Source organism: Passer domesticus, chromosome 24, assembly GCF_036417665.1.
Source record: "Passer domesticus isolate bPasDom1 chromosome 24, bPasDom1.hap1, whole genome shotgun sequence".
NCBI classification, from domain to species: domain Eukaryota; kingdom Metazoa; phylum Chordata; class Aves; order Passeriformes; family Passeridae; genus Passer; species Passer domesticus.
The window spans coordinates 6,234,491-6,255,194 of record NC_087497.1 but is presented as its reverse complement, the minus strand read 5'-3'; the positions used below and the strand labels follow the sequence as shown (position 1 = coordinate 6,255,194).

The following is a 20,704-nucleotide window of genomic DNA, read 5'->3' as shown; positions in this document are numbered from 1 at the left end:
AGCAGGTGATGTTTCTTGTGGGAATGAATTCCACCATCAAGTCTGGCACAGCACCTAGGAGCCATTTCTAGGAACCCTGTTTGCTTCACCATCCAAAGAAAGAAGAAACCCAGCGGGATCAGCACCAGAGTCCTTTTGGTGGCTGTGTTTGTGACACTGCTAGCACAGCAGCAAACAGGAAGGACTGGGCATGTCTGAAGCACTTTGGGGTGAGCTGAGCTGTCAAAGGGAAGGAGCACTTCCCTTTCATTGGTTTTGTATCCATGGCCACTCGAGTGCTTCCCTGAATTTTGCATTACGAGAAGTAATGTGTAATTATCATCAATTCTGCTTAAGATGAATAATTTCATTCATTTTGTCACATCAACCCCCTGTTATAAAATTTATTTTATTTAGAGGGCCGGGCACTGATCTTTGGTCACTGTGAGCAGGGACAGGACTGAGGGAATGCCTGGAGCTGCTTCAGGGTGGTTTAGGTTGGATTTAGGGAGAAGTTTTTCCCCAGAGGGTGCTGGGCACTGCCCAGGCTCCCCAGGGAACGGGCACAGAGCTGCCAGAGCTCCAGGAATGTTTGGACAATGCTCTCAAGCACAAGGTGGGGTTGTCGGGGTGTCTGTGCAGGGCCAGGAGCTGAACTTGATGATCCCTGTGGTCCCTTCCAGCTCAGGATATTCTGAGATTCTGGGAGCTCTCCTTCATTCTGTCTCCAGAATCAGAGCTTTCCTTTTGTCCCTCGTGTAAGATTTTCCTCGCAGAACTTGTTAAAAACTCCCCAGTGATTTTTCATGGTGTTCAAACACCCTCCAGTGCCAAGATAAAGGAACAAACAGGGAAGGGAATGGGATCCTTGGCTTGCACAGTGCTCACCCCTGGGCAGGGTCCTGCTGAGCTTCCCATGGGGCTGCTGCTGAGCCAGTGCCAGCTCCCAGATTTAGCTGGGAAGACAAAGAGCCATGCTTTGCTCTAGGGTTACAGCTGCCACCTGCTGCTCTGCTGTCCCTGTCACCGCTGTGACATCTGCTGGGGACACACGCTGCCTGGGGCAAGGCACCTCCAGCTTTTGTGGCCCAGAGCTGGGATCAGCCTGGCTGGGGAGGAGAGCGGTGCTGGGCACAGGTGGCTTGCCTGGGAGACCTTTGGAGCAATGAAATCCTGCTGGTTATCTGGAAATGTTCCTGCACAGAAGGAGATGGAGGAGAGGAGGTCCTGGAGCAGCTGTTGGACACAAATGGATCCGTTTGGTTCTGAGCAGAGGAAGGCAGTGAGGTCAGCAGGGATGACGTGTTCCTTGCTCCAGTAAAATTCAACAGCATCAACATTTCTTCCCAAGCTTTTCCAAAGAGAAATAGCTTGAGAAGTGATGATCTGTGTGTTAAATTTAGGAGGTGACTCATGAGACGAGAATCAATTTCCCTCTGCTCAGAAGATCCAGGCCTCAAAGATCAATATTGACTCAGCCATGACGAAAGCAGGAAGCTGAGGCTGTTGCACAGGACAGGGCTCTGCTGCCTGTGATCCCTGGGAGGGTGGGACACAGAGGATGGGCTGCAATCACTCCTGCCTTTGGTTCAGGCAGGGATAATGCAGCCCTGGAGGTGTTTAAGGTCCTGAAGGAGAGGTGCATGTCCCAGCTCGGGGACACTTTGCATCTTCAGGCACCTGTGTGCATTCCAAAAATCCCTTCCCACACTCTCCTCAGTTCCCACCTGTCCTCCAGCAGGATGACACATTTATCACAGTCTGGGCTTGATCAGACCTTGTGGCAGGGCTTCTGCAGAGGGATTTGGAAAGGCTTTTAAAATAGAAAATAATTTTAGCAGCAGATTCAAATGCTCTCTCAAGGCCCCCATCCCTTCCACACGACTGCCCATACTCATCCTGTGCTGGGGTTGTGTTTCATAACACAGCCCAAAATGTTGATTATTCCCTGGGTAGCATCACTGGGAATGTTGTTGACACAAGATATGCAGCTCACAGGCAACTCTGAGTAAGGTAATTGGCATCACTGGCTTTAAATGCCTCTCCAGTGGGGGTTTAGTGGAAAAAAATGTTACCCCTGGGGTGTCCCAGTCCTTGGGAACAACTCCAGGAGCTGCAGCATTTCTCTGTGTGTTGTTTTTTGGGGCACAGAGTACAGGAACCAGATCAAAAGACATTCCACAGACCCTTTGGTAGTGAATGGAATGGAGGGAGCTCCCTGGGAATGTCCTGCTGGTCACTGCCCAAGCCATGCAGTATTTCAGTCTTTGATACCCTCACACTTCTTCAGCACATTTGGAATTTTGCCCTTTTGGCCTCACGGGGCTGTGGTCCTTCAGCAGCTGTTGGGGCTGGAGCTCAGAGCTGAACCTTGGCCTGTAAACTTTCTAAGACTATTCCTTTAATCCTGGGTCGAATCATCAAAAATCTTCACTTCATGAGCCTATGGCTTATTTGCAAAATCACCCCAAAGAAAGTGGAATTTAACCTTTACCTGCAGCTTTCCTGGGCTGAGAAAAGCCCCAAGCGCACTTGGAGTGGGAACAGCTGAATTTTACCTCTGGTCAGATTGGTCTGTGAGTAAATACTTCCCCATACCAGTCCAACCTTGCTTATTCCTGTAAATGCTTTCACTTCTCTAAAACCAATGTCCTCAGACACATTTTTTCACCACGCAGTGGAAATGAACAGGCTGAACTGTGCTTTCCTCTGAATGAAAAATAATCACCTCCTCTGGCCCCTGAGTTAGAATTTAGCTTCCTTGGGCAAATGCTTCAAGGATTTTGACCCCCAAAAAGTGGTCGTGGCAGCTGTGGAGGATGTGCCAGGACCAGGGGGCAGGTTCCCATGGGCAGGGAGGGTGGGAGGGAGAGCTCCAGACCTCCCTGGTCTCAGTGTGGGTCACTGGTGCCTGGATTGGGGTCAGTTGAGACTGAGGGTTGAGCTGCAAATCCTCACATCCCTGCCTGCCTGGAATGTGGTTCCAGGTGCTTCATCCCTGGGGATCTCAGGGGAGGCAGGGAACGTGTGACTGCTGCAGAGAGAGAAAGGAGCAGCAGCTGACAAAGCTCAGAACTAGGCCAAGGCTGCATTAATCTGTTGCTGAGATGAAAAAGGCTTTATCTTTGTACAGGTATTAAAAAAGGCTTAATCTTTGTACAGGTATTAAAAAGCACAGGGGACAGGGACACATTTCACAGAACTGCTGCATCAGGAGCTGTTACCAGTTTCAATGACTCCTTTAAAGGCAAAGTCCATTCCAGGAAAGTGCAATATTCTTTTCCAAGTCATCTATCCAAGGGCAGAACACCAGTAACTGTTTACTTCTTTTACTGTACCATGGTACATTAAATACTTCTAGGTTTGCATACCTGAATTTCTTCAAAGGGAGTTTCATCTCAGCCCTCTATCTTAGGTGTTGGTAAAGAGCACATACAGTTTGTGAATTTTGCTGAATTTTCAGTAAACTGAATCTGGGACTGGAAACTGAATTTTCACTGATCTTTTAAAGTAACCCCATTCATAATAAATTGGAGAATATGTGAGAAATAAAGACCTGTTGTTTAAGTGCAAAGGTACAGTATGGCAGTGTAACAAGGAGCAATTCTCTCAGTAAAGGCACAAACTCCACGATGGAACAGGGTGACAGCCCTGAGCTCTGTTAACACAGCCAGGATCAGCTGTGGCTTTGCATTGCTTCTGTTTTATACAAGACAACATCTGGATTTAAATACCATTAATTCATCCTAATAAAATTCTGTGCTCTCCTCATCCCACTGCACTTTCAAGTCCAGATCTCTGAAGAGCATGGTGAGAGGAGTGTCCGTGTCCTGGCCCGGGGACACGCGGAGCCCTGAGCAGCCCAGCCCCTCTGCTGCTGGGGGCATTTCCCCGGCTGCAGTCCCTGGGAGCTGCACTGTGCCTGCAGGGTGTGGGGATGGCTCTGGCAGCAGCCACTGCTCCCCGTGCCTCTGTGCAGGGAAGGCACTGCCAGTCCTGACGGAGAGCAGCAGAGGTGCCAGCAGCTCCTCCTCTGCAGCATGGCCTGGGGCAGCTTTCCCTGCGGGCAGCAGCAGGGGCAGCGCTGCCTGCTGCCTGTAGCACCCTCCTGCTTCCAGCAGGGACAGGGACAGCCGGGACACACGCTCTGGATCCTGCAGCCCCTCGCTCTGCAGCAGCAGCCGGCTCTGCCCAGGGCTGCCCTGGATCACAACTGACTCCAGTCTGTCCCTGCTCTTCCACAGGGCCACCTCTGGCTGCTGCTCTTTGTAATCCCAGTGGCCGCAGCTCTTTGCCAGCCCGTGGGTCCGGAGCTCTCCATCCTCAGGACGATGTGGAGAAGATTCCTTCAGCCTCTGCGCGGGCGGTGAGCTCCTGTCCGTGCCCTCCACGCACAGCCCGTAGGTCAGGGCCAGGCTGGGGCTGCCTGGGGCAGCAGCGGGGCTCTGCTCAGCTCTCTGAGGGGTGTAGGCAGTGATGGGAGCTGCCATTTCCTCCTGGCAGGGCTCGGGGGGCAGCTGCGGTGCTGGGACATCCACCTGCTGCTGGTAGGGACAGGAGAGCTGTCGTGGCTCCAGGGCCCAGCCCAGATGTTGGCTCATCTGGGCCAGCTGCACTTCAGGGATGAACGGGGAAGGTTTGGAAAAGCTGAGGGGCTTTATGATGTGCTCCACTGTCAGTGTGAGAGGCTGGAACGATGGAATCCCTCTGAAGTCCTGGTGGAGTAGATAAAAAGCACAAGTTATTACTAAGAAGCTGTGACCTGGAAAGTTTGTTTTAGTTACTCTAACATTTTCCTTGGAGAAGTGTCAGTGAAAGCCAGTAACAACCACCAGGATCTGCTCTGCTGACAAAAGAGCTCTGCTTCTTTTTTTCTCCTGGACAATGACCACTCACAGGAATACAGACATTTCTCATCGTGTATCAACTAAGCAGTCTTGAAATATGAGAACAAAAATCTCCTGCTTTCACTTTTGCAAGATTTGTTCTAAGCCCTGCAGCATGGAAATAGCATGAAAATCCTTGAGCTCATTAGCATGAAAACCCAATTCTTGCTGTGGGAGATGAGGGATCGGTGAGAACCCCAGGGTTTCAAGGGGAACTGGGGATTTAGGATGCCTCAGGTTTAGCTGCCTAACCCAAGGGGCTCAGTTTGGAGCAGGTTCTGAGCACTTTAAAATATCAGTAATCTGCAGTGATTGCCTAGACCAAGCTCCTTAACCCTTTAAATGAAGGAGAGTGGGTTTAGACTGGGGAGAAATGCTTTGCTCAGAGAGTGCTGAGGCCCTGGCACAGAGCAGCTGTGGTGCCCCTGGATCCCTGGCAGTGCCAGGGCCAGGCTGGACGGGGCTGGGAGCAGCCTGGCACAGTGGCAGCTGTGCACCCACACGGGGCATGGACTCAATGACCACTTCCAGCCAAGGCAGGGGTGATTGTGTGGTTTGCAAGCTGGGCTGCAGTGGCTGAGGGCACTCACCAGGGCCCTGGGCTGGGCACTGCGCTGTTTGATGTATTTGTAGATCACAAAAGCAGTGGCAGCAAAAAGCAGCCCGGCACAGAAGGCCAGGGCCACCAGACAGTAGAGAATCCACGTCTTGTCTGGGGAAAGAACAAGTGGAAAAAGAGCTGGATTAGAAAAAAAAGTCACAATTAGCTAGGTGATGTCACAGGTCTTGTCTTACAGGAATTAATTTTTAAATTATTAAAACGTTCTGTGCTGAAAATCAATGCATTTTGTGTATCCCATATCCCAGCTGGAATTCTCAACTTTCAGCAGAGTTGAAGTCTCACCTGCCAGTGTTTTGACCCAAAACACCTGAGGTTTGCTCCTTCTCTGGAGCAGACAGATATAAACTGTCCCGTTGTATTCAGTGTCTGGGTCCAAGTTGGAAACTTCAAATTCTTTGTTGTGCTCATTCTTTGTCCACTGTTGAAAAGAAAGATAAAATCTGTATTTGGGCAGGATGAAATTTTCTTCAATTCAGATTCAAAATTCAGCTTAAAATATTATTTACTAATGAGGTCTTACAGGGCTCAAATTATTCTGTATGTGCAACTCTGTTTTTTTCTGAATCATATTTCTATGATTTTGTTTTCCATTATTTCTGTATCTAATTCTGCATTTCAGTTTCTTAAGACTTGAAAATTACTGCTTCAGTAATTTTAGTCACCAATGGTTTTACTTTTTGCTAGTTATACAGTACTCTTGGAAAGTCCTTTTTTCCCCAGAATTTAAGATGAAAGCTTAAAGTTCCTGTTGTCCTGAGAGTCAAAGACTCCAAAGCTTTCCCTTGCACATCAGAAATCTCCCCCATCCTGTGTAAACTGAGCTCCTTCTCCAGCTCATCTGAAATGGGATTTACAGCCCGAGGTTGTGCTTTACCTGCTGCCGCGTCCTCTGGTTGAACATTGTCAGGTGATAATCCACAGCCCCGAATTTGCTGTAAATGTCCTCCACGCTGAGCTGCTGCTCGTCCTCGCCCCGCAGGGGCGTCAGGGGCGGCCGGAGCAGGAACCTGATGGAGCGGACGTGGGGGACGTGTTCCACCTGGGGGGGCCCTATGACGGCTGGGAAAGGCAGCACAGGCACTGTCAGCTGGGCTGGCATCACCCGATGTCTTAAACACTCAGAAATGGGCATTTCTGCTTGTACAGAAAGGTGTCTGAGCTGAGTGAGCGTGGCAGGAGCCAGGACACTGCACACAGTGCTGGGGGCTCTGTGCCTTCACAGTGTCTGTCCCCAGGAATTCTCATCCCAGGCTTTTCCAGCTGCAGGTTCCCTGTCCCTGTGCAGGATGTTCTCCTTCCTGTGTGTGTGAGGGATGAAACCCCACCACAGCAGAGCTGCCCAAATCCCAGCTGCCATCCTGCACCACATTTACAGAGCTTTTGTGCCTGCACTTCCCTCTGGTGACAGGCACACACCACACCCAGCACTGCTCAGAGCTTTAATCCAACTTCTCACAGCTTTTGGGTGCAAAGACCTGAAGGCTCTTCACAACCATTGGCTTCTAATGCCACCTTGAACTATTCTTGGTGATTTTTCAGTAGGAAATTTCAGCCACAGAGCCAATAAGGCCCCCGAAGGCTGCGTTGTGTCTGCAGGAAGGCTCACTTTGGGCTTGGGACACAAAGGATCCACTGGAACGGATGCTTATCCCAAAGTTCCCATTTCACAGCTGCTGGGACTCGCTGTCCTCAGGCTGCCCATCATGTCCCTTACTCATTTCTCTGTTCCTCCCACCAGCAGCTCTCCCTTCCCTCACACCAAGCTTTTCCTTTCTCTGTCACACTTCAGCATCAGCTCTCAGCTGCGACCCTGCCCGTTCCTCATCCCCCAAACCTCCAAGGCCTCACTCCCCCCACCAAGCACAGAACCCCACAAGCCTGAACTGGGAGGAGCTGCTGCCCTGCAGGGGCAGGGGCAGGGGCAGGGGCAGGAGCAGGGGCAGGGGCAGGGGCAGGAGCAGGGGCAGGACAGGGGCAGGGGCAGGGACAGGAGCAGGGGCAGGGGCAGGGGCAGGGGCAGGGGCAGGAGCAGGAGCAGGGGCAGGGGCAGGGACAGGAGCAGGGGCAGGAGCAGGAGCAGGAGCAGGACAGGAGCAGGGGCAGGACAGGGGCAGGAGCAGGGACAGGAGCAGGGGCAGGGGCAGGGGCAGGGGCAGGGGCAGGAGCAGGAGCAGGGGCAGGGGCAGGGACAGGAGCAGGGGCAGGGGCAGGGGCAGGGGCAGGGACAGGAGCAGGGGCAGGGGCAGGGGCAGGGGCAGGGGAAGGAGCAGGGGCAGGGACAGGAGCAGGAGCAGGGGCAGGAGCAGGACAGGGGCAGGGGCAGGGGCAGGGGCAGGGGCAGGGGCAGGAACAGGGGCAGGGGCAGGGGCAGGGGCAGGGGCAGGGGCAGGGGCAGGGGCAGGGGCAGGAACAGGGGCAGGGGCAGGGGCAGGGGCAGGGGCAGGGGCAGGAACAGGGGCAGGGGCAGGGGCAGGGGCAGGGGCAGGGGCAGGGGCAGGAGCAGGGGCAGGAACAGGGGCAGGGGCAGGGGCAGGGGCAGGGGCAGGGGCAGGAACAGGGGCAGGGGCAGGGGCAGGGGCAGGGGCAGGGGCAGGGGCAGGAACAGGGGCAGGGGCAGGGGCAGGGGCAGGGGCAGGGGCAGGAACAGGGGCAGGGGCAGGGGCAGGGGCAGGAGCAGGGGCAGGGGCAGGAACAGGGGCAGGGGCAGGGGCAGGACAGGAGCAGGGGCAGGGGCAGGAGCAGAGGCAGGGGCAGGGGCAGGGGCAGGGGCAGGGGCAGGGGCAGGGGCAGGAGCAGGAGCAGGGGCAGGAACAGGGGCAGGGGCAGGGGCAGGGGCAGGGGCAGGGGCAGGGGCAGGAACAGGGGCAGGGGCAGGGGCAGGGGCAGGAGCAGGAGCAGGACAGGAGCAGGGGCAGGGGCAAGGGCAGGGGCAGGGGCAGGGGCAGGAGCTGGGGCAGGGCTCCCTGGGGCTGCACTGGTACCTACTCTCCTTGCGGGGCTCGAAGCGCTCGGAGCGCACCCAGCCGGGGGAGCAGCCCCGCGCCCGCACCCGCCCGTAGAAGTGCTCCGTGAAGTTCTCTGTCTCCTTGCTGAGGTTGCAGAAGAGCTGGGTGATGCTCTGGCACTCGTGTTTGGTGAGCCAGGATTTCTCTCCATACCTGAGGACAAAACAAGGATTTGGGGTTGTTTGGTTGGACAGGACTGGGGGGAAATGGAATAGAGAGAAGGAAGATGCTGAGGGCATGAGTAGCTCAGGAATGGAGCAGAGCAACACAAGATGTAAAATATTTGCTTAAATGAGCATCATCTCCCACTTAGAATAATCCTAAAATATTCATAGGATTATATGAACCATTGTATGAACCATTATATGAACCATTATATGAACCATAATACAGGCAGGAGAAACAGCAAAATCAACTTTTCTCTCTTGGCCCTTCTTTCTCTGAGACCCCTAAGAACAGCCCAATAGAAGCAAAGTTCACATACTGTTTGTACTGGACATCAAACACAGTGCCAGGGGGAATATCTGCCTCTGTTTCCCACGTCAGGATGTTCTCAAAGTTTGTGGAAGAAAATGCTGCACGTTTCAGACATGATGATCTCTCTGTAGTCACAATACCTGAAGGAGCAGAGAAACTGGCATTAAAGAATATTTTCTGTCATCTCAGCCCTCAGATGAAAATGGATCCTGTGGTTTTTGCTAAAGCTGGGCTGAAGAGAAGGAGCTTGAGCAGAACAAGGCTCCAAACTGTGTTCACATCACACTCTTGCAGACAACTGACTCATCCCAAAGAAATGAGGAATTTATACAGAAAAGCCTCAAAAACCGAAGTCAGAAAGAGAATCCTTGAATTTCTAGTTGGGTTTCTTTAACAGCCTTTACATGGGTGGTAAAATAAGACAATAACCTGTTTTCAAGCCCAGAATGAGGTTTGTGAATGTCTCTGCTTTCTGCCCCTGCTCAAGGAAGTGACATGCAGAGCTCAGTGCCACCTCCTGAAGATGTGGCTCCGTGCTCCTCTCGTGCTCCTTGTTTTATTGCATGGAAAGTGCCTGTACAGGGTGACACCCGGTGTCTGGACTCTGGCCTGGGTGTGCCAGGGTGACAGCAAACAGCTCAGCCCAGCTCCTGCTTTCTGAGCCCTGCTGCTCTCCCTTCAGGGTCAGGAATGTCACCTGTCCCTGCAAACATGTCCTGGACAGCAGGACCCCCCCGTGGCCCTCCTGCAGCAAACTGGCTCTGAGGTGCTGCAGAAGAGTCCTGAGGAGTTTGTGTCTCTCTTGTCATGAAAAAACTCAGTGCAAAATTTACACAAGAGTTTCTAACTTCAGGGTTTATAAACTCTGAATTCAGATTACAGGCAGACCCTCAAAGATAAATAATTTACACATTATTCAGCTCTTGGTTTGTGGCACTGATAAACACCTGGGGCATGTGAGGGCTTCAGCCTGCAGCGAGCAGTGAGACCCCTGGTGAAAAATGCAAAAATAGCAAAGATGGGCAAACTGAGCCCTGGGATGGGCTGTGTTGGACAGCACACATTGAACAGAGCCTAAATCCCACCTGGATCCTCACCCCAAGCTTTCCCCATGGACCAGAACTGAGCAGTGCAGCCTGCTGGCTGGATGGAGGGTCAGGCAGAAAGGCACAGATCCCTTCTCAGTGCTGTGTGCCATTTGGGCAGGGAAGTGGAGCAGAAATGGGCTGCTGGCTACTCCAGGTTTTGTCCTGACTTCGTCTGCAGCTCCACGTTTGCCTCGGCTCATCCCAGGCTCAGCAGTGGGGGTATGAAGGAGTGGGATTCCCTGTCTGAGCACCCTGAAAACTGAGTCACAAACACCCCAATCTTATCGGGAGTAGGAAATCTGTCCTCCCACATTTATCCATGCTAAGAACACTGTTATGCAAAGCAGCACAACACAAGCACAGTCAAGTGTGGGCAGGGGAAAACCAGGATATTTCACAGTGTGACAGTCCCTTGGGCTGAGGAGTTTCACAGGGTGAGATCCCAGACACAGCAGATGAATGACACCAGCTGAAAAGGTTGATCCTTCTTTCACCCAGCAGTGAGCTTGTCACATCTGGAGTGGGATTAAATGGCTTTGAGAGGGTAGATCTAGATTAGATATCAGGGAGAAATTGTTCCCTGGGAGGGTGGGCAGGCCCTGGCACAGGTGCCCAGAGCAGCTGTGGCTGCCCCATCTCTGGCAGTGCCCAGGGCCAGGCTGGACAGGGCTGGGAGCTCCCTGGGACAGTGGAAGGTGTCCCTGCCATGCAGGGGTGGGATGAGATGAGCTTTAAGTCCCTTCCAACCCAACCACTCTACGATGACTCCCTCATTTGAAAATTCCATTATTTGTTTGTACCTCCTTTAAATCAGGACTGTTCTTGTATTCATTGGTGCCTTTGCCTAAGACACGAGGAGACTGATCCCAAGCCCCTGATACCGGTGAATATCCTTCACTGCTGTAGGATTTGGGTCCTAGCACAGTGACAAACCCTTTGAAGTGAAGGAATCTTTCCCTCTCCCTACTAATCCCTTAAGTGCTGAGCACACCAGCCACACATGGGAGTTACTACAAGGAGAGAGACCTCAGAAGAGAACCCAGACAACAGCTCATTCTCTAGGCGATCATTCAGGAGACAGGAGGGAAGCACAGACTCCAGGATCAAGCAGAATCCCACAATCAGCCACAGCAGAGCTCAGGACTCACCGACCACTGAAACTGCAGCCAGGACGATCAGAAATCCCTTCATGAATGGCTCTGCAGGCTGGGCTGCGAGGGCAGGAGCTGCTCCTGTGTGCAGGTGAATCACCTTTTGGCTGAATTCTCTCTTGCCAGGCCAGGTTGGGTTTGTTGCTCAGTAACAGGGCAAAGCAGAGCTCCTGTGCTGCCTTCCCTGGGCTCTGAGCTGCTCGGAGCCCTGCGCATGTGTGACACTGCAGAGTGACAGCAGCAGCACCTCTCCCCTCCAGTGCACACCTGACTGTACAAAGGTGCTCGAGCCAGAGGCTGAGAAAATCCCCAGCTCCTGAAAAAGAGCCAAATACCTTTTTGCTGAGAGCTTCCTGCCTGAAAGCCCTCCCTGAGGTTCCTGGGGTTTGAGGTTTGCTTTTCTGGTCGGGTAACTTGAGCTTCTTACAACTCTAGACATTAAAACTTAGAGCTGTGCACCTGCTTGGTTTAATACCTGCTGCAAGCAGTGCACCTATTTCCTCCAAAAATCCTTCTGAATACTTCGTTACAATCAAAGTCAGCCAGAGCTCTGGGGTTTTTTCCCCTGATGTGAGCAAGAGAATAGTGGTGGCCTTTCCACAGGAGGGGCACCTGCTGTCCCACAGCTCCACAGAGACCATTGTACACCTCCAATGTTTATTTTTGTGGCTGTTTACAGTGTAAAGTTCTGTGACTGAATCCATGTGATAAGAACTGGCAGTTTGTATGGACAAGAAGAAGGGATACAGTCCCTTTTCCATAATGAGTTCAGTTTTTAAGGTGTTATTATGTTTTCAAAGTACAAACCCTGTGTCCTTCTGAATGTTGCTTTCACTGCTCCATCCTTGCAAACATGTGGTAGAATTCACAAACCCCTTCTGCTTCCCTCCTCATGGTGGATTTCCTGTTCCTGATGCTGTTTCTGTTCCCTGCCCTGCCTGGGTGTGGAAGGGCTCTGTGCTTCCAGCCCTGCCATGGTGCATCACTGGCACTTTGTTTTCCTCAGCTCAGCTGGACAAAGGCAGAGGCCTCGGTTTGTCAAACCAGACACACCTATCCAGCAGTGTCTAATTAAGTACAACTGTTTGTTAGGGTGTTTCCTGCACAGCCTGATAAAAGCATTTCCATTTTCCCTCCCCTCACCGCTGCCTCTGGCTCCTGCTGTGATGGGGCAGAGCTGAGGGACCCTGCTGTGCCCCTGAGCCTTCAGTTCTGAGAACAGAACCTCACACCTTACCTCTGCCCTTATTTCTAGCAAAGTGTCTCCTTTTGAATAGCCCAGAACACCTTTCTGAATCCCTGGGGACCTGAAGATGTCCAAAATTCAACTTTCAAGTTTAAAATTAGGGTTTTGTCTTCCAAACTCACTCAAACTTTTCCTCACAGTGTGTGGGAACTGCAGCAAACTGGTGAGTGCTGGGCATGAACCTTCTTGTGTGGATGTGGCCCTGGGGACAGGGGACAGGGTGGGTTCCCCGTTGGACCCGATGATCCCCAAGGTGTTTTCCTAAGGAAATGATTCCCTGATGCTGATAAGAGCTGGAGCAGCTGCTCTGGGAGAGGAGCACTGTGCTCTGGCCAGGACTGACCCTTCTGCAGAGGAAAACAGCTCTCAAGCTTGCAGAAAGGCAATGAGGAGTTGGATGCTGCCACCACCTGAGCAGCTGGGCTGGCCTGCAGCCTGTCCCTCTGCCCCTGGACAGGACAAGAACTGATCCCAGGCTGTGCTGGCAGAGCTGGGACATGTCCAAAGCATTTTGGAGAGCTTACTCAACTTCGGAGCTTCCTGTAAATCAAAGCCTGGGGGGTTTTCCTGAATTGCACAAGAAATTGGGTGGTGATGATGTTTGGATCATCTGTGTCTTTCCAAATGAACTGGAGGGATAACAATGCAGGATGTACCTGCAGAGGACAAAGGGATAGTCCAGCTGGTGAATCCTTTCCCCCACCTCTCCTTTGGTCTTTAATTCGGGACCTTAATGAGTACATCTTGCTGCAAAGCAGTTCCCAGTCCCTTACTCCTTTTTTCCTCTCCTATTCTCAAAGGATTTCAGCTTTCATACCCTCCACAACACCCTCCCCTCATCTGAGCCCTCTCCGAGTGCAGAGAGTGGCTGGGGAGTGTTTCCCTCTTTCTTTTAATGCTTTGTTTTCCTGTGAGTCCTTTACACAAAGGCTCCTTTTGATACTGGAGCATAAAAAGCCTTTACAAGGGCATGAAGTGATGGGACAAAGGTGATGGCTGTAAACTGCCAGAGGCGAGATCTAGATTAGATACTGGGCTGAAATCCTTCCCTGGGAGGGTGGCAGGCCCTGGCACAGGTGCCCAGAGCAGCTGGGGCTGTCCCTGGATCCCTGGCAGTGCCCAGGGCCAGGCTGGACAGTGGGAGTGTCCCTGGCCATGGCAGGGGGATGAACTTCCCACCAAAAGGATCCCTTCCCACCAAACCATTCTGTGATTCTTTGTTCAGTTCTGGCTTTCCAGTGACCAGTGACCTGGCTGGGAAGTCTCAGAATTCCACTCCAGCCCAGGATGGGCTCCTGTTTTAAAGGTAATGTTTTTTTCAAGATGAGCTGCAGTCCCCCTTTATAGCTCTGGAAAACAAAACCACGTACACATGGAGATTTATATCAAAATATTATTGCTCTCAGACATTCTGCACAGCAGGAGGAATTTCAGCTTCAATAAATATAAAATAAAAAATAAATAAACAAACATGCTGCACACTTTGGCTTCAGTTCCCCCTGTTGGAGCCCAGAAGGTGATTTCTGCAGCATGAGGTGGAGAACTTTTCATGCCACAAAAACCAGATCTTGCTGAATATCTCTGTAAGGAACTTCCAGTCAAGCTCTGGACTTAGAGGGAAGCGAAGATGACACCAAGCAGTTGAAAATCTGCTCCAAATCCAGGTGCAGGCACACCACTGAATTTCAGGCCCCTGTTCTGCAGTTCAGTGAGCCCCAGGCTCACCTGTTTGCTGGCTGTCCCTCAGAGATGTCCCTGCCTCCCCACCCCTGGCTGGCTCAGGCTGTGCCAGAGCCTGGCACCTTGTCAGAGGGACAGTGGCAGTACAGAGGTGACTGAGCAATAAAAGCACTTTTGTGTCCCTAAAGCCATTGCTGTGATAGGCCAGACATCAGTTTTTTGTCCTTGTTCAAGGATCCTTGCTTGGATATCTGGAGCTCTCCAGGATTTCCAGCACTCCCCAGGCCTGCTGGGCACTTCAGATCCTTCCCAAGTAATGTGAGTGCTCGTAGCCTGGGAACTGCAGCCTTGGATCACATTTTCCCTCTGTTTTTGAAGTCCCAAAAGTGTCACTCAGCACTGTGGACTCGGGTGGGGTCCCTTCTGTAAAGCTGTCACTGCCACAGTCACTGGCGATGCCTTCATCCTCTGCCACCTGCAGTGTCCACAAGGGGATGAGCAGCTGCCTGCTGGCCTCCTCTCTGCCCTGGCACCTCGAGTCCACCTGGAGCTGCAGGTCCAGGATGGATTTCTGGTAATCCCTGGAGCAATGAGGAGCCTCCCTGTGCTCGTGGGGTTCAGCACCAATCCCCCCCAGCATGGGGGGAAGAGGGGTCATTCCCAGGCTCTCATCCCTGTTTCCATCATCCTGCCCCTGCTCTCTGGCCCCTGGGAATCTCACATCAGTGAGGGATATTCTTTCCAAAGAGGAGCAGAGGTAGAGGGATGGCTCCTCGTTTGCCTGGGACCCCGAGGTGTCCACCTCAGCCTTCCTCTCTGCAAAGAGAGTGAAACCCAGGGCTCTGAGGTCGAGCACAGATGCCCTGGCCACAGAGGGAGCTCCAGCTCCTGAATCCAAGCTGCTTTCCCCCGGAGCTGCTGGGGAGGGCTGAGAGCTGAGAGGTCTCTTTGGATACCGAGGCATTCCGTATGGGATCAAAGTGCTGCTGTCCTCCTCCTCCTCCTCATCCTCTGACCATGATGATGACGACGATGACGATGATGATGACAGGAAAGAAGCCATCCATGGCAGGTGGTGTCCTCCTAAAGCCCTGTCTGTCCTCCTTTGGGGCACTGGCTTCTCTGAGCAGTTCAGATCATCACTGCAGAATTCCTTTTCACCGAGCTCCAAGTGGGACCTTGGTCCAGCAGCTTCAAATTGAGAGAAATCCTGCCAGGGAGAAGGAATGAAACAGTGAGCCTGTGATGCTTTCAAAAGAAAGGTTTGGGTGTCAGAAAGGTTATTTCAAAAATGAGAATTGTAAATGTAAAACAGAGAAGTGCAGAACCCCCCGCTCCTCCCCAGTTACCCTCTGAAAACCTGACTCTGGGTCAGGAGGGGACCCCAGAATTTGGGCCATACCAAAACCTGAGGCATCTTCCTTTGCTTGGCCTCGTGTTTCACCAGGCAGCAGATGAAGGGACTGGCCACAAAGATGGGGAGGACAACCAGAGGGATCACAACCAGAAGTGGGAACTTCCACTGTGCTGATGAAAAAGACAGAAATAATCTCTTGTGAGTGGTATTTTTATAGGAATCATGGGCTCTACACTGACACACAATACTCAGAATTTTCAGAAAATATTTTGGGCTTTTCTAAATGAAACTATTTCTACAGAAAGCAGGAACCACTCACCAGAAAATCCAACCAGTCCCTTTAACAGGAAGCTTTTTTTGTGGTGAAAACCTGATTTTAGTGGAAATCTTTGCCTTGCCCTCATCCCACTGGATGTCTCCCACATCCCTTCCTGAGAAGGGCCATACCTTTGTGGTTTAACAGCACACACACGGGCTGGGAGAATTCGCTGTGCTTCAAGTTAATGCTTTCAAAGAGAGCCCTGGCACTGAAGCAGTAATTGCCTCTGAGGGCAGTGGTGTTGATGGTCACTGTGTCCTTCCTGAAGTAACCCTCATATTTCTTCTGTTGAGAGACAAAGCAGAGGGTTGGAGACGTGATTCTTTCATGATTGGGGTGGTGTTTCTGTGCCACCTCAGCCCATGGATCCCTTGTGTGACCCCATGTCTGGCATCTCCCCCAGGATGCAGGCTGGGAATGCCAGCTGTGCTGGGCTCTGCCCTGCCAGGGAATGCTGCCAGTGGCACCTGGACTGGTTGTTTTAAACCTCAGATCTTCAGACTGACTAGTGTAGCCTCCCCTTCCTGATAAAAACAGGGAACTGCCAAAAAAAAAAAGGATGCATACACACACTTCTGCTTTTTGTCTCTGGCTTTGGTTTAGCTCTGCTTTGGCTGGTTCCTTTCCTCCAGACCCTGCATCCAGTCCCTCTCCCTCTGCCCAGAACTTTGAAGCTCTTTCAGTTCCTCCATTTCATCTCAAAAGAGCCATTTGTACTGACCTTGTCTTCAGATCCTGCTTCCCAGAGGCTCAGGTCGTACTTCCAGGTGAGGTTCTCCACGCAGGTGGGCAGAGGGAAGGAGGCAGTGACATGGATGGAGTTGTCCCTGACGTTCAGGGTCAGCACGGGGGGAGCCAGTTCCACTGCAAGGGAGGGAGCACGTGTGACAATGGGGCTGGCCTGGCTCTTACCTTCCAGCAGCCACACTTTCCGTGGCTGTCCTCACTTCCAGCTGTTATCTTGTGATAAGAGGGAGGCAAAGGACACCTCTTTATCTAAAACACCCCAGAGAGCTGGGAGCCACTTTGCTCAGCTGGGACACCGATGAACAAATTCTGACAAAATTCATCCTCAAATGACCCCAGCTCGTTAGTGTTCCTGCTCACTCAAGTCTCTGCCATCCACAAAGCTCCTGGATACCTGTGGGGTGTGTCTGTGTGTTTGTGGGAATGTCCTTCCATCCAGGCTGTCACCTGGCAGGCACTCACCATCTGAGTAATAATCCTTGAACTGGGATTTCACCCACGGCGACTGGGACCGTCCCCAAACCGCCTTCACCCGAGCCCGGACTTTGACATAGAGGTTGGAGAGGGCACAAGTCAGGTTGCAAAAGGATCTGGGGATGTTTCTGCAGTGAGGAACCTTCATCCATTTGTCCAGACGATCCTGGCTGGAAGGAACAGCCACACCAAAATATTAAACGCGTTCTGCTGTGATTTATAGAGCAAGGGAAGGAAAGGTTTGGGAGGGTGAGGAGCAGGTGGCGCTCAGAGTTTGGAACACTTCCCAGATGGATCATGTTTCGTTTTGGTGCAAGGTCACTGATGGTTAGGACAGTCATTAATCAGGAGAGATGCCCAGTAGCTGTCCCTGTGATCAGACACGGTTTGGGAGCTCTTACCTTTCATACCTCACAGTGTAGGTCACACCTGGGGGAGAGCCTTCCCCTGGAGCCCAGGTCAGAATCATGGCAAAATCCTTGGACAGCAGGGTCACATTCTGAGGAGGGAGAAGCTGAACATGACCTGGCCAAAAGGGAAAATTATGTGAATGATTCAAAAGTGTCTTTGGGGACAGGAAATAGCACTTGGCTCTCACTAAGGTGGTGTCAACATCTGAGGCTGAGCCTTTCATTCAAGGCTGGAAATTGGCCCTGGAAGCAGCTGTGATGCAATGTTTTCCTTGTCTCTCATAAAGCATCCTCATCTCAACAGCTTTTAGAATTAGGACACAAGTTTGTATGAACAATCTGTTATAATTTCAAGTGGCTTTCCCCGTACTCTCACTTCATTTCACTGATTTACAGCCCACAAACTCTGCCTGATTCCCTGGACAGGGAGTCTGTCTGTCCCTGACTGTCTGTCCCAGGCTGTCCCACACTTCTCATTCAATCCCAATCCTCCAAGGGCAGATCCTAGCAGGAATTCAGAGCTGCAGGTTTGTCCTGTAGATTTTCCTGCCCCTCTTTTTTCCAGTAGATCACCATGTCCATCACTAGCCCTCAACAAGACACCTTCCACAGACAGATCTTAAACTGTCTCTTCTCTACCATGAAATACTCCACTTTATGTGAATCATTCCCATTTAAACTGATTAAAATGTCTCCTCCTACCAACAAAGCCATATAGTGAAAAGCAAAGCAACACTCAGGAGCGCACGTACCTCGAGCCTGCTGCAGGAGGCACAGAGCCATCAGGGCTCCCACTCTCCAGCCACACAGGACAGAGCAGAACTGCCCACTTGTCATAAAAGCTCTTCCTTGATCCGTTCTCATCGTGTTTCCTGTGTGAATTCCAGAGGATGGAGGAGCTCGGGAGCTGCACACATGCGCCCTGCATCGCTTCCTGGTCCAGCCCTGCACGTGTGCCTGCAGAGGAGCAGGGTGAGGGCTTTTGGGGGACAGGTAAAGGCTGCAGCACTGCGCCCTCCAGTGCAGCCCAGCTGAGCCCTGGCACAGGGCAAGGAAGAGCTGCCTCATCTTGTGAGACACCTCAGGAAAACTCTGACCTTTGGTCCTTACCTGCATGGCTGTGAAATATTAATAGCACTTAAGTAAGGTTTCAGTGCAGGAGAGAGCTATTAATAACCTAGCAACAACAAAAACAGTGGGGTGGGGGCCCTGGTAGCCTGGTGTTTACAGCAGATCAAAGAGTTCCTCTTAGTTTATGTTAGCACAGTGTTTTTTGGGAGTTAGGGAATTACTGCACTTTACAGCTGGGGTTAAAGTGCAGAGATAGGACAGGGATCTGCCCCCTCCCAGTGTGGGCACATGAAAGGAGCTGGATCTCTGCCACGCTGCCAAGTGCAGGGTGCCAGGTGTGTGCTTGGAATGGCAGTGCCACCGCAGGAGAAGGGGAAATCCCTGGAGCAGGGACTGTTTGGCACTTCAGCTCTCCTGCCTTCCCATCACGGGCACCAGCAGCAGGAATGGATCAGTGAATTCACCTCACAGGACAGCTACAGCAGCTTGGACAAAGGGTCTTCCCCAGGTGGAAAACTCCCAGCCCAGCCCTTGACAACCCTTGGGACCTGGGAGTGTCAGCTTCAGGGCACAAAGTCACCATTTCCTCCAAAAATCTCCATTTCCTCTTACCACGGGTTTCTGTTTCCCTGGCTGTTTTGCTACCTCTGTTTAATTTAATTTAATTTTTATTGACTTCCTTGTGAAAAGAAGAATTGTAATCCTTTCTAAGGAAAACAGCAAAGTGAAGGGCCTGGAGGGTCTATCCCCCTTCAGCACCCGAACTGCAGAGCCACAGCCAAGCCACAATTCCTGTGCTTCCCGCAGCAGCCTGGGCAGGATCGGGGGCAGCTCCAGGGCCACTCACTGGCTCTGGCTCAGACCTCCTCAAGGTCACTGGGATTTTTAGTAAGCGAGAATCTCCTCCTCCTCCTCCTCCTCATCATCATCATCATCATATCATCATCATATCATCATCATATCATCATCATCACATAATCATCATATCATCATCACATCATCGTCGTCATGATCATCATCATGATCATCATCATCATCATCATCATCACATCGCCATGGTCACCATCCTTTCCTGTGGAGCACCCTCGCTGGACTCGGGGCTCTCCCGATCTGCGGGTGCCGGAGGGGCTGTCCGGGGGTCCGTGTGCCGCTGTCCCGGGGGTCCGTGTGTCTGTCCCGGGGCCGTGTGCCGCTGTCCCGGGGCCGTGTGCCGCTGTCCCGGGGTCCGTGTGCCGCTGTCCCGGGGGTCCGTGTGTCTGTCCCGGGGCCGTGTGCCGCTGTCCCGGGGCCCGTGTGTCTGTCCCGGGGCCCGTGTGTCTGTCCCGGGGCCCGTGTGTCTGTCCCGGGGTCCGTGTGCCGCTGTCCCGGGGGTCCGTGTGTCTGTCCCGGGGCCGTGTGCCGCTGTCCCGGGGCCCGTGTGTCTGTCCCGGGGCCCGTGTGTCTGTCCCGGGGCCGTGTGCCGCTGTCCCGGGGCCGTGTGCCGCTGTCCCGGGGGCCGTGTGCCGCTGTCCCCACCCGCGCTGGGGTGGCCGATGCCACGAGGTGTCGCTGCCTGTCAAACAAAACGCGCTTTTCTCCAAGCCACGCCGGCTGAAAGCCTCGGGAAATTCCTGCTGAGCCTGGAGTGATTCCCGGAGCATCCTCGCGTGGCACAGGGGGCACAGCACACCCACGGTCCTGCTCCCCTGCCCCTCCAGCCCCTGCCTCTGGCTGGGGGGGGCAGGAAGGGGCAGGAGCAGGACTGTGACCTGTGTGTGACAGGAGGACACACGGCTGTACCCATGAATGCTCTGGGACGCTGCTGTGGAGCTTGTGGTGCCTTTGGGCACAGGCAGGGATGGTGCTGCTGCTGAGCACTGCTAACAGCCCTCATCCTTGGGCAAATCACCCGGCTGTGCCCGTGTTCTCCCACTGCTGCACTCCTGTGGAGCATAAATATTCAGATATTCTTGTCCACGAACCAGCTGGACACAATCCTGTGCAATGTGCTTTAGCATGACCCTGCTTGGCCCCACTGTGGTCCTTTCCACCCTGAGTCACTCTGTGATGCTGTGGAATGCTTTGGGATGACTTTGGCTGTCATTCCATGCACAATGTCACTCTGTGATGCTGTGGAATGCTTTGGGATGACTTTGGCTGTCATTCCATGCACAATGTCTCGCTCACCCCTCGCTCTGGGACACCCAGGATCC

General features: G+C 52.7%; 2 protein-coding genes across 3 annotated transcripts; both read right to left on the bottom strand.

Moving 5' to 3' along the window:
• Positions 1-3,076: 3,076 nt before the first annotated feature.
• IL22RA1 (interleukin 22 receptor subunit alpha 1) lies at positions 3,077-11,445 on the bottom strand. The gene is made up of 7 exons (XM_064398553.1): positions 11,206-11,445; positions 8,977-9,109; positions 8,473-8,645; positions 6,362-6,546; positions 5,770-5,905; positions 5,456-5,577; positions 3,077-4,694 (listed from the first exon to the last, which is right to left on the bottom strand). The coding sequence occupies exons 1-7, from the start codon at positions 11,246-11,248 to the stop codon at positions 3,726-3,728; spliced, it is 1,761 nt and encodes a 586-aa protein (XP_064254623.1). The 5' UTR covers positions 11,249-11,445; the 3' UTR covers positions 3,077-3,725.
• A 2,403-nt stretch (positions 11,446-13,848) lies between these two features.
• IFNLR1 (interferon lambda receptor 1) lies at positions 13,849-19,659 on the bottom strand. Of its 2 annotated transcripts, none has more exons than XM_064398470.1 (7): positions 18,194-19,659; positions 17,442-17,556; positions 17,020-17,201; positions 16,532-16,674; positions 15,939-16,095; positions 15,537-15,661; positions 13,849-15,344 (listed from the first exon to the last, which is right to left on the bottom strand). In XM_064398470.1, the coding sequence occupies exons 1-7, from the start codon at positions 18,555-18,557 to the stop codon at positions 14,433-14,435; spliced, it is 1,998 nt and encodes a 665-aa protein (XP_064254540.1). In that variant the 5' UTR covers positions 18,558-19,659; the 3' UTR covers positions 13,849-14,432. The 2 variants fall into 2 exon arrangements, with proteins under 2 accessions (XP_064254540.1, XP_064254539.1); XM_064398469.1 differs by having other exon boundaries at positions 17,433-17,556; positions 18,194-19,656.
• Positions 19,660-20,704: the final 1,045 nt, after the last annotated feature.

Bases quoted from the DNA above. Each gene is read 5' to 3' on its own strand.
- IL22RA1 (XM_064398553.1), bottom strand. From the start codon at position 11,248: ATGAAGGGATTTCTGATCGTCCTGGCTGCAGTTTCAGTGGTCG. The intron at 8,646-8,976 runs GTATGTGAACTT...TTTTGTCCTCAG, and splicing joins TTTGATGTCCAGTACAAACA to GTATGGAGAGAAATCCTGGC. The intron at 5,578-5,769 runs GTGAGACTTCAA...TTCTTTCCCCAG, and splicing joins TTGGGTCAAAACACTGGCAG to ACAAGACGTGGATTCTCTAC.
- IFNLR1 (XM_064398469.1), bottom strand. From the start codon at position 18,557: ATGCAGGTAAGGACCAAAGGTCAGAGTTTTCCTGAGGTGTCTCACAAG. The intron at 16,096-16,531 runs GTCAGTACAAAT...GTCTCTCAACAG, and splicing joins AAGCAGGATCTGAAGACAAG to AAGAAATATGAGGGTTACTT. The intron at 15,345-15,536 runs GTATGGCCCAAA...TCTCCCTGGCAG, and splicing joins GGAAGATGCCTCAGGTTTTG to GATTTCTCTCAATTTGAAGC.